Below are 12,914 nucleotides of genomic sequence, written 5' to 3'. Positions count from 1 at the left end.
ATTTACAGTACTTTTAACAAAAATTTTCAGTTTCAGCAAAATAAGCGGATTCTAAAATAACCTTTAATGATTCATAACATTTAAGGCTTTAATTTTTTTTATTTCGCTATTTTATATCTATTTCACTGTTCGCACATCCACTTTTATATTTTAGATATGAACTTTTTTTTTTCTGCTTTTTAAAATGGGTATATTAATTTTAGCATTAATTGTGGAAATGTGTATGACATGGTGGATATAAAGGAGTGTGAAAAAAATATTTAGTCTAACTTTTGTGAAATTGTGGATATAAATGATACTTATCATGGAAAATCTAACAATAAAAATAATGTCAAAATAAGAAAATTATTCAACTACCTTCCTAGAGATGGATCATGGAAGCTTCCATGGAGCCATTGTGTGGTTTGATGCTGAAATGATTGTTGAGAAGAAAGTTTGTGAGTTTTTTCACAAGTCTTTATAGTGTGTGAATGCAATCCATTGGGCATCTAATTTCAAAATATTTTGCTATAAAAACGAGCAAGTTGACAATGAATATTGTTTCACATTTGAGTCAATATAGGCTGCTTTGACTTGGTAATAGAAAGTTCAACTACGCAGCTGATTAAGAAAAGAATGAAAAGGAGCAATGACTGGATGATGCTCCTGGCATCTAAAATCTTCATTCTCAGCATTGAACAAGTTATGGGACGTGTTCGAAATACAGGTATGTCCGTTTTTATGGTCTTGCTATGTTGCGTTTGTTTAGAATTTGGTTCTGCAACAGACACCATCACAGCTTCTCAGCCCATTAAAGACCCTGACTATATAACCTCTAATGGGAGTGCTTTCAACCTGGGATTCTTCAGCCCAGAAAATTCTACCAATCGATATGTTGGAATATGGCATAAAAGCATTTCTGTATTTACAGTTGTATGGGTAGCTAACAGACAGCAACCTCTTAGGGATTCTTCTGGGGTTCTTACTATATCTGAGGACGGAGTTCTTGTGGTACTAAATGGACAAAAGGAGGTAATTTGGTCAGCGAATGTTACAAACTCTGCTCCGAATTCAAGTGCCCAGCTTTTGGATTCAGGGAACCTGGTCTTGCAAGAAAACACTACAGGGACAATCATATGGGAAAGTTTCCAATATCCTTCGGATACATTCTTGCCAAAGATGAAGCTTAGTGCTAATGTAAGAACAGGTAAGAAAGTGCAGATTACATCTTGGAAAAGCCCTTCTGATCCATCCATTGGAATCTTCTCTGTCAGTATTCAACCTCTTGGTCTTCCTCAAGCATTCATTTGGAACGACGGTAGCCCATATTGGCGCAGTGGTCCATGGAACAGTCGGAATTTCATTGGAATACCGGATATGAATTCTGTATATCTTTACGGATTCAGTTTTGTAGACGAACAAGATGGAAATTTTTATTTAACTTTTGATTTTGCAGACAAGACTATCCCATCTATTATTGCCTTGAATTCACAAGGGAATCTAGTGCAAAAAGATTGGAATAATGGGAGTGAGGATATTGGGTGGTCAGCTTTGCAGACTGAGTGTGATGTTTATGGCAAGTGTGGGGCGTTTGGAACCTGTAATCCAAAGAATTCACCAATTTGCAGCTGCTTCCAGGGGTTCGAGCCAAATAATACAGAAGAATGGAATCAAGGAAATTGGACTAGTGGATGTGTTAGGAGGACACCGTTGCAGTGTGAGAGAGTGAACACTAGTGGTGTTGAAGAAGGCAAAAAAGACGGCTTTTTGAAATTGAATATGATGAAAGTGCCAGACATTGCAGTTTGGTCAAGTGCTTTTGAAAACAACTGCAGGGAGCAATGCTTGGAGAGTTGTTCTTGTATAGCATATGCATATGACACTAGTATTGGCTGTATGTCTTGGACAAGTAAACTAATTGATACACAGCAATTCTCTAGTTCTGGAGTCGATCTTTACATTCGTGTGGCCTACTCAGAACTTGGTAAGTTTTTTTTGTTTTATATTTTTATGTGAAAATTAGGCTTCAAATTATCCGCAAATGTTACAATTGCTAGGTTACTTCGTCTTTTAACTTCAACCAAGTAAATCAGTGTAAAAAGACTCTTTACTTAACACCGTTTTGCAGTCTATTTTTGTTTTTTTTTTTTTAACTAGTATTATACTTTTCCCCCCTTGATTTACAGGTAAAGAAGGAGATGTGAAAAAAATTGTCACAATCACAGTGATCACAGGAACAATTTTCCTTTCCATCTGCTCTTATTTATTGTGGAGGTGGATGGTAAAACAAAAAGGTAATATTCCCACTTAAATTAGCTCAGTGGACTAGTAAATGTTGCTATATGTTTCATTACTGACTACTATAATGGACATTAGCGAGGAAAAAGAAAGCAACGGAGATCTTATTATTCAACAGAGAAGAAGTTAAAGTCCAGGAGCAACCGCTATTCAATTTGGAGGAACTGGCTAGTGCAACAAACAACTTCCATCTATCTAACAAGCTTGGGGAGGGTGGATTTGGACCCGTATACAGGGTAATGGTTACTCTACTAGAGGTTTCTTGTCTAATAATTTGAATGTCTAATCAACTTTTTGATGTTTGTTTATAGGGGAAATTGTCGGATGGACAAGAGATTGCAGTAAAAAGACTTTCTAAAGCCTCTGGACAAGGGTCACAAGAATTTATGAATGAGGTGGTGGTAATTTCTGAGCTTCAACATCGGAATCTTGTTAGGCTTCTTGGTAGCTGTGTTGAAGGAGAAGAAAAAATACTGATCTATGAATACATGCCAAACAAAAGTCTGGATGCATTCCTCTTTGGTTAGTTAATTTTGATGCCCATTCATATAATACAAATGCTTTACAACATTAAATTTTCTACATATAAATGTCAGTGTATTATACTATGAGTGATAAAAGCTTTTTGCATAGGAATTACCGTTAAAACTTTTGAACGATTTTCACTATTGTGATACTTCAATTAAACAAACTTTTGCAATTCTCTTATAACTTCACCACTAGAACTTCTATTACCATATTTCATGTCCTTTCATCTTGTGAGTTTCTCTTAATGCCTTTTTTTTTTTTTTTTTAAATTCATTAGATCCTCACAAGGAAAAACTGTTGGATTGGAGAAAACGTTTCAACATTATTGAAGGAATTGGTCGAGGTCTACTTTACCTTCATAGAGATTCTAGATTAAGGATTATTCATAGAGATTTAAAAGCAAGTAACATCTTGTTGGATAAAGAGCTAAATCCAAAAATATCAGATTTTGGAATGGCCAAGATTTTTGGAAATAATGAAGACCAGGCCAATACTAATAGGGTTGTCGGAACATAGTAAGTACCTTTTGTTTTGGTTAATTCATTTAGATACTAGTAATAATATTTGATGATAAGATTTTGATGTGTTTTATTGTTAAAAATTTAGTGGCTATATGTCTCCTGAATATGCAATGGGAGGGCAATTTTCAGAAAAATCGGATGTTTTTAGCTTTGGGGTATTATTACTAGAGATACTAAGTGGGAGAAGAAACTCTAGCTTTTATAATGATGAGCAGTCCATGAGCCTTTTAGGATTTGTAAGTCATCCTTATCTCATTGCCATATTTTTTAAATCCTCAAATAGTTTTCATTACTAATGCTAAAAATTTCAATCCTCTTTTCATGTTTCCAGGCATGGAAATTGTGGAATGCAAAGAACATGATAGCCTTAATTGACCCAATGATATATGAACCATACTTTGAAATAGAGATGTTGAGATGCATACATGTTGGCTTGTTATGTGTGCAAGAATTTGCCAAAGATAGGCCTATCATATCTGTTGTTATTTCCATGCTTAAGAGTGAGATTGTTGATCTTCCTCGTCCAAAGATGCCGGCATTTACTGAAAGGCAGATTGCCTTAGATACAGATTCATCTCAAAGCTGCCAAAAAAAAAATTCTGTCAACGATGTTACTATTACAAGGCTTCAAGGTCGGTAGCCAGCTTGTGTTCTTGACAATTGACACTATTGGTTATATATTTCTGACCTTATGTCGGGATCTTTATACTGTTTACAATTATGTAGGTTACAGAATAGATATTATAATATTTTAAATAAGGAATGTCTATTATCCAAAACTAGTCGTATACCTGCGCGATGCACGGAAAATTTTGACATTTTTTTTAATTGATAAGTGAAAGAAGAAATAAATACGTGAAACTTATAAGCTTATAAGTATTAGTCTTAAACTCAAAATTATATAATTATTTTTCTAATTGAGTATGATTGGATATAATGTATTATATATTTTGTAAGTTAAGTGGTCAATAACTTTTAACTTGAATTATGAAAAGTTTGCTATAAACCCCATTTATAAAAGGTTTGCTTTTAAGACAACTATTTATAAATGTCCATTTTTAAAACCTGAATTGTTGTAGGAAAGAGAAATGACACCATGGTCAGAGCAACATTTAGATGTGTACATTTGAACATGATTTAGTTTGCAATTGATCATACAGTTTATGCTTTTGTAAAAAAAATTATGTAAATATCTAGATCATGCATATGTTCATATGCTAAATCTTTAATCTTGTTTGAAACCAATATTTGTTTTTGTAATACCATGGAATGGTGAAGAATCTCTTTGTTATGCTGAGGTACTACTTGGAATATCATCTTAATTTCTAAAAATTCGCATAATTGGATTATCATATATGCAATAGGGAAATAAAAACTCTTAGTAGGCTGATTTCCCCTGAAAATTTGTAACTATATGCCAAATTCCCTTCTCATTAAGAAGTTTGAGGGAAAAAGTAAAAAAAAAAAAAAAAAAAAAAAAAAAAAAGTGACTCTCATGAGCATAAAAATTAATACTTTTTACTCATTGCCAATTGAACTTTAGTTACATGGGCATTGATTGATACTAAGAAAGTCATTGTTCTTCCAAATCAACTTTACTACTGTTCTCCGAAGGTTCATGCAGTAGCTTTGGAACCGTTTATCTTTTCAAGGTCTATGGCTTTCACCCAAAGCACAACATATAAACCAATGATTTTCGAAAATTAACCTATCAACTTAGCAAAGCTCTTTCTCAAAAAACTTAGCAAAGCTGAAGCCAAACACCTTTTATTTTTATTATTACATAAAAGGCAAATTGTTACATTGACCATGCATAGAGAGTTGAACATTGTTGAGAAGAGAGGACCTCTTTGTGATGCACCAAGCCTGATAAAAAAAGAGTTAACGGCAGATCCAATTCAGCTTTCGCAAGAAAATTTTTAAGTAATCAAAATGTGTACATTACAAAGAGTCATTAGAAAACATCCAAGTAAGGCCATGAAAAACTGATTACTGACTTCCCATCAAAATTCCTAAGGAAAAAAAAAAATAAAAAAAAAATAAAAATAACACCAAAATTCAATAGTTAAATGCAGATACAATTCTCTTGGGTCATACCCCAATAGTATTGCAGCAATGATTGGTTTGCTAATGCTAAAGATCATCCCTATTATTTTGGCAAAGCTTCTTGAGCTTCATATATTGACCTTATCCATTCTAATCAATTTAAATACTTTTAGAATATTTAAAAAGTTTATTTAGTTGAATATAAAGAGAAAGAGAAGAAATATGCATTACATTGGCATTTTACAAAATAGATCAACATTCTATTTTATTTATCTATGTTATTTTTATCACATTTTTTAATATTCCAAGAGTATCAGGAATTGAACAATAATATATCAAGCTGCAAGCCTTGTCCAAAAATGATAATTTACTTTTGAAAGACCCATTACACTGGTTCACTTTAGCAGCGAGCTATAAGAGATTTTTATAACATGCAGATCAAACATTTAAACTTCTACATAATGGGAGAAAATGCAATTTCCACCAAACAAACTGAAGAAGAATGAGGGAAAACAAAAAAGGAAAAATACCTCAAAGAGACTTTCCAACCCTGCTTGTACTTTGGCAACTTCTGCGGAGAAGGAGAATTGAAAATCTATATATAAATATAAAAAACCAAATTAATGGGTTTTAGTTCTGAAGAGGCGGGCATTGAAGTATTTGATGAAAGGAGGAAGAGTCCAAACAAAGAGAGTTAAAGGAAGGCCAAAACGATGAATTTGATTTAATGGGTGAGTAAATAACGGAGAAATGTTAACCATTTTGTGTTTTAATGGGACCTATGAGGAGTCTTGTGAGTTGGATGAATAATATGACACTTCAATAGAATAAATAGAAAGTAGAAGTAGTAAATGAGGAAGGAGGGTTTATTGGAAATATTAAAGAGGGAAGTCATAGATTTATAAATGCATTAAATAATTGTAATAATTAAAGCAAATTTGGGGGAAAAAAGGAGAAGAAAAAGAAAGAGACAAAAGCTAAATGCAAATTACTAATGGCATTCACTAATTAGTTACATGTTGCATCAATACAATTTTCCATAAACATTACATCTATCCTTGGCTTCAGAAATTGTAGATGACTTCAATAAAGAAAAAAGGAAGCATCAACTCACTTGAAGTTATATAGGGGCAGCGCTAATTGTCATTGAACCAAAAAAATTGTAATTACATGCTCCATCAATACAGTTTTTGATTAACATAACATTTATCCTTGGCTCCACAAATTGCAAATGACTCCAATAAAACCAAAAAAGCAGCACCAGTTCAATTGAAGTTAAATAAAGACATCACTATTTGCCACAAAGTAAAACAAAAGAAAAAATGTGTTGAACATTGGAAGAATTGACTGCATATGCTACTTGTGATTCTCTTTCAATGTTTTAGAGCATTAAGCTCCACCACAGGAGATTTATTTGTATAGAAACAAAAGAAGATGGATCAAATGAGAATTACAAAATAAAATACTTATTGGAAAAATAAACACCTGGAAAATATAGTCATTTGTTCTTACTGACAGAATTATTATGGAAAAATAAACAAAAGAAATGGTTTAATAGAACCTAAATATTATCACCCAAGACAAACCCTATAGTTAAGGCCAAATGAGTTCATAGCAAAATGATCAAATGTATGGGAAAGAGTGGAGACAGAAATAGCAAATGTCAAGAGGTTAGAAGAGATTGTGTAGCAGTTCAGGCATGCTAAAATATAGGTTGAAGAGAGTAAGCTAATGTGGCACTTAATAGGAAAGTCTTACTGGCTAAAAGAATGTAGAAAGTCTTTCAATTCTATGCGCCACTTGGAAAAGCCTGGTTTTTAAAGGCAAAATTTAAGATATTGAATTGCTATAGATACAACAGAAATTTACTGAAAGCCAAAAGCACTTTTGCAAGCTTTAGGAACTAATATATCCTCTTGCAACAAACCTTGCATACAACCTAAGCTGCATAAAAGAGGCATATAGTATTACAGCATCAGTAGTACCTTTTTAAACGTAAAGGAAGAGCAAGTCAAACAAAGGAGCTTGACTGTCCTACACAGATTACACTTGTAAAGCAATACAAAACCAAAAGTTTTAATAACACAGTTTTATAGCCATTATGCCTGAAAAAGAAATCATTAATAACAATCATTAGTGAAACTAAATATAACAATCATTGCAATATATAGTCTTTTTCTTCAAAGTAAAATAAAATCATCATATCCATATCGCTCTTTAGTTTTTGTCATACTTAGCATTAATGCACACACTTTACATTTGTCACATGTATTCTTAGGTTGAAGGACATGACTCTTAAATATTCCCATCTAGGAAGTTATTTTCTGCTTAAAATAAATATTACTGGATAATATGGAGTGTCACTTTAGAGGCTTCTAAAGAAACTTGAATATAATTATTAACCCTAAGCACATCTCATTTCATAGACTTAAGATAATTTGCTTCCATCTACATGGTAAAAGTCTGCAATAAGCAAGACATATATAATATGTGTAGATTATGGTAATCATTTTAAAAATTCACTTTTAAATTATCCTTAACCGTCAACAGTTAAAAACAAAGTATACCTTTAAAGAAATAACCGCTTTTTTATCCAAAGGTAAGTTAATTTGTTTCCACCTGTGTCAATTAGAGGCTGATACATCATACAACCAACATCAGCATGAGCAACAATAAAGAAAACCCAATGAACGCAAGTTGTGTATCTGTAATTGTAAGTTCTTTCAATCAACTTTTCACAAATTTAATTGTTTCTAGTCCCAAACAAAATACTGTACAAACGAAAATAAATTATAAATTCATCAAGATAGATATATAATTAATGAATTTTCTTTCAAGCATTTTATTAAACATTATGGATTCAAAATAAAATATATACCTAAACTTGGGCTCTTTGCAATTCGAATCCACTACAAAAGTTTCACCTCCACAGGCATTTTGATCCAATCCACATAGATACATGGGTCTACGCTGTGATTGCATGTGACCTGAAAGAGCTCAATCCTTTAGTTAAGCTTCTTCCTCACAGATCTTTCTACATGCCCAACAAAAGCAAATTATTCAATCAACCCAGTCTTAGCCTTAGGATCCAAATAGTATGAAATTTGACAATTTCCATTAATCACGTATTAAAACCACTAACGTAAAGACCAAGTTACAAATTATAAAAATGGTGTGGGTCAGAAAATATCTCAACCAATAAAGATATCAAAACAATAGAAACAGACCACTTCATTCAGCAAAAACCCATTACCAAACAACAAAAAAATGAACAAAACAGACTTAGTATTTTGTACCTCTTAGATACAAATGAAGGTTTTGATATTCATTCCTCGGTGGTTGTTCCTCATTCGGTTTAGTATTTTGTACCGCAACCGGTAAGGCTGAAGCTTTGATTTTCCCAAATCTGTGTTCCTATAAACATTGCAGACCAGAAACTCAATACCTGAAATAAAATAAAATAAATGAACTAAAGAAACACAGAGATAGAGAGTCAGATATCAAATAGAAGGAGAGAAACAGAAAAGTATGCGTTAAGCAATTTTTGGAGTTCCATTCAAGCAAATTTATTATAATTTACACCAAGGACCGTTCATCATATATTTATGATGGGTTATATTATTTTTTTTATGATCAAGTTGGTCCCATTGATACACCAAGGGTCATTCATCATATTATAAATTATCTATGAAGACAGGTGGTTGTCCCATTGAATATAAATCTAACAAAATCATTGCTGTGAAATAAATTTCATTCGAGACCTAGAGAGAATTCTAATAAGATTTTGTCTCACTGAAATCTGATAAATGCTAAGTAAAGGTTCAATTCCCCAATTCACTCTATAATAATATTAAATCAATCATAGGAACCAATCAATCAATACAGGTTGTGAACATATTTATCATCTCCATATTTGTTCCATCTTTTAATCAGACATGGATAAAAGCAATCCTATTTCTTTTCTCCACCATGATTTCCTCTTCCAGCTTTGATTTTTCGCAAAAAACAGATGCACTTCATCTGCCATGTACTGATGTCCAATACCCAACAATAAGTAGAAAATTTTCAATCCAAAAATAGACGCGCTACATCTTCCATATACAATATCAAAGGAATATTTCCACAGAATTTGCTTTACTTCTTGATTGCTCAAACAGAATTTGGGTGATGGAGAAGAATACACCAGATTATGCAATCCCACAAAAACAGTTGCCAAAATATAAATATGGAGATTAAGCCAAAAACTCAGAAGAAAACTAATTCTAAACAAAGCAGAAGAAGATTAAGCCAAAACTACTGCCCTCCTTCCCCATCTTCATCCAACACATAAGAAAGAAAATCGCAACCACAAATGAATTGAACCTTAACTTAATATAAAAAAGAAAAGAAAGAAAGATAGAGAGAAAGAAACAATGGTGATTTATGAGTTAAAAACATCTGGTTATATTCTTGCAAAAGGGTACGGTTAGGAGATGCACTTTTGATTGAATTATTGAAATATGAAAGAGAGCACAATGCACCCAATCAAATTAGTACATGCTGAAGTGAGATCAAAACCCACTACCTATGCTAATCACTCAAAAAAACAAATACATATCCAAATGTAACTCTAAACCCAAATCAAGTCAACTGAAAATACCAAAGCCTAAATCATATTTAACTGGCAACTGTATAAAACAATATAAAGAACTTTACCTGTAATATTTTGGAGAAAGATTGGTCTAACAATGGATTTTTCTCTCCCTCTCTGATAGTCTGACTCTCGCTGCCCCTTATTAGCGATCTCAATAATAGTGAGAGGCATTTATGAATGTCGGTTTTTTTTTTTTTTTTTTTTTCTTATAGGTAAACCTGAAAATGTTAGAGCATCAATTCACAGCAACGTAGCAACCGAAAAAAAAATGTAATTTATTATAGGCAACAGAACACCAATCGGTGGGAAAAATTTATTTGAAACGGTTTGGTTAAATAAAAGTAGATAATGTTAAAATAGATGGATATAGATATAGATTATAGTTAAGAAAAAAAATTAACCCAAAAACCCAAAACATAAATCTAACCCAAAAACCTAAATCAAAACCAACCCAACCAAAATACCCAAAACTAACTCATAAGTTCATAACCAAATTGAAGGGGGAAAAAAAACATGGCAGATTTCAGAAAACAAAAACAATATTTGAAGAGGGAAAAAAGTATACATACCTTCAAAAATATGCTGTTGCAGAGACGAACTCGGCCAGAGAACGAACAGGGAATCAAAGTCACCGTTGAGGCTGTGATTGAATGGAGCCGAAGATGGGTGGTGCTGGACCAAAAACGTAACCCTAAACCAAAATCAAGTCCTTCAAAAGCCTAAATCATATTTAAAATTGAAAAAAAAAAAAAAAAAACATTTTGATAGAGAATCCAGAAACCTAAAGCAAAAACGAATCAAATCTAAACCTATCCAACAAAAAAACTGAATCAAAAAGTAACATTTCATACCCAAATCTAAAAAATGGAAAAAAAGCAATGTATGGTGCCCAATCGATGCAGTGTTAACCATTCTGCCTCTTTCTCTGTTTCTTTCTCCGTGTCCCAGGCCTCATCCTCTCTCTATTTCATCGCCTCTCTCTTTCTCGGCCTCTCTCTGTTTCATCGCCCTTCTCTCTATCTCTGTCTCTCTATCCCTCACTCTTTTCTCTCGATCACTCTCTCCTTTCTCCGTGTAGCAATCTCTGTTGTTGTTTTTTTATTTTTTAAGCGGTTAGTACCCTTTTATACCAAGACGGTTCGAAACAGTGTTTTAACGTAGTGAAACCTTATATTTTATCACTTTTAAACGGTGTTGCGTGAGAATGGCATCTCTGATCGCTTACTTCTTTCTCATCTAAGTTTTGGATTTTGATTTTGGGGGAAGGAGATGGTTTTGATTTTTGGGTTTCTAAGAAGGCAGAGGAGTAACGGGTTTTAATTTCAGTTTTTAGAAGAGAATTGGGTTTTGTTTTGCGGTTAACGGTTTTTTGGGTCTGCAAAATAGTTTTTGAAGGTTTTTGATTTCATCGCCTCTCTCTCTCTCTCTCTGTTACTCTCCTCCGTGTCCGCATCGCTCCTATCTATTTCTACCTTGGTGCACATCTAATTTTAACCGGTTAATTTTTTTATATTTATAATGGGTAGCTTTTTAAACAGTACGTAACATTGCCAAACAATATAATGAATTGCTTTTTGACTTATACTTATCTGAATTTTAGATACACATTTTTCCTATTTGTTACCTCCTCCTTAATTGTAGGAATCTACTTTCTCTCAAACACAACCAAATAAAAAAACAACTATTCCTAAACAAAATCTCTTATCCCAAAAAAAAAAAAAAAAAAAACTTAAAGAATAGCTACATTACAATTTTTATTTCAAACCTATCCTAAACCGTTTTTTAAATGGTTTATTTCAAAAAGTTTTATCTATAAAAAGTGAGTTTTAAAAAGTTAGACTTTGAAAAGGCACAATTTCAAAATGGGATATCAAATGCCTTCCAAATTGGGAGAACCCATTGTTCCTATTGAAAGCTGTAACGACCCAAGGAAAGCGCTAGCCACATCTGTGCTATTCCTCAAAAGGACTAGTCACAATTGAAACTCCTTATAGTTGTTAATAAAGTCCAGTTCAACCCAGTAAATACCCGATGTGAGACTCATCACACACCCACACTCATTACATAATCAAACAAATTGGGGCATCACAATCTCCCCCACTTAAATCCCTAACGTCCTCGTTAGGGCCCACTTTGTGGGGTAGTGTCTCTGAGTCCACACAGGATTACCGGGCCAACTCTAATACCATATGTAATGACCCAAGGAAAAGCGCTAGCCACATCTGCGCTATTCCTCAAAAGGACTAGTCACCATTGAGGCTCCTTGTAGTTATTAATAAAGCTCAGTTCTACCCAGTAAATACCCGATGTGGGACTCATCACACACCCACACATATCACACAATCAATCAATCAAATTGGGGCATCACAAAAGCAAATTAGAATTCTTACCTCAGGTTCGGATTTTGCTTGTTAGAGAAGCCTGGCTTCAGTTGCAGATTTGTCTTTGAATGCTGAGGGTGCTTAAGAAGGAGACTTGGAACAGAAGACTCTAAAGTCTGAATGGGCAAGGTGATGGAGCAAGTGAGAAGAGAAAAGAGTCACATAAAAGGAGTCCCATGATAGGTATTTTAAAGAAACGAATTAGTTTAAAAAAATATAACTAGAAAATGCTGATGTGAAAATTATGGAGCTAGCAAATCTAATGTGGCAGAATATGGAGAAGTCAATCAAAAATCAAAGACTTTGGTTTTATAGTATATATAAATAATGTCTCATTGTTGTTCTCAGGGGCAAAGCTACATAAATTTTTTGAAAATATCTTTATACTAAATGGAAATATTTAATATTTTAAAAATTAGCTCACAAAAATAGGGCTTGGCCTCCCAAATATTTGAGTTAATCCAATAATTTTCTTAAGAAAAATTGTCCAATTGGTCATTGTTGTTATAGAGAATGTATTATTCCTCA

The 12,914-nt window shown here is 33.1% G+C and overlaps 1 protein-coding gene and 1 long non-coding RNA gene across 10 annotated transcripts; one reads left to right on the top strand and one right to left on the bottom strand.

Moving 5' to 3' along the window:
- Positions 1-584: 584 nt before the first annotated feature.
- Positions 585-4,105, top strand: LOC126726692 (G-type lectin S-receptor-like serine/threonine-protein kinase At1g11300). Its single transcript, XM_050432020.1, has 7 exons — positions 585-1,963; positions 2,166-2,273; positions 2,356-2,513; positions 2,589-2,799; positions 3,083-3,320; positions 3,412-3,562; positions 3,658-4,105. The coding sequence occupies exons 1-7, from the start codon at positions 616-618 to the stop codon at positions 3,964-3,966; spliced, it is 2,523 nt and encodes an 840-aa protein (XP_050287977.1). The 5' UTR covers positions 585-615; the 3' UTR covers positions 3,967-4,105.
- A 723-nt stretch (positions 4,106-4,828) lies between these two features.
- On the bottom strand, positions 4,829-11,467 carry LOC126726693 (uncharacterized). Of its 9 annotated transcripts, XR_007656040.1 has the most exons (8): positions 10,857-11,464; positions 10,575-10,696; positions 10,068-10,223; positions 8,669-8,786; positions 8,251-8,406; positions 7,940-8,007; positions 5,903-7,477; positions 4,829-5,192 (listed from the first exon to the last, which is right to left on the bottom strand). It is a non-coding gene; the product is annotated as an uncharacterized LOC126726693 (long non-coding RNA). The 9 variants fall into 9 exon arrangements; XR_007656038.1 differs by having other exon boundaries at positions 5,903-5,967; positions 7,358-8,406; positions 10,857-11,466; XR_007656036.1 differs by having other exon boundaries at positions 5,903-8,007; positions 10,857-11,465.
- Between the last annotated feature and the right edge of the window lie 1,447 nt (positions 11,468-12,914).

The sequence above is a fragment of the Quercus robur genome, chromosome 5 (genome assembly GCF_932294415.1).
Source record: "Quercus robur chromosome 5, dhQueRobu3.1, whole genome shotgun sequence".
NCBI lineage: Eukaryota > Viridiplantae > Streptophyta > Magnoliopsida > Fagales > Fagaceae > Quercus > Quercus robur.
This window is presented reverse-complemented; position numbering and strand designations above follow the sequence as displayed.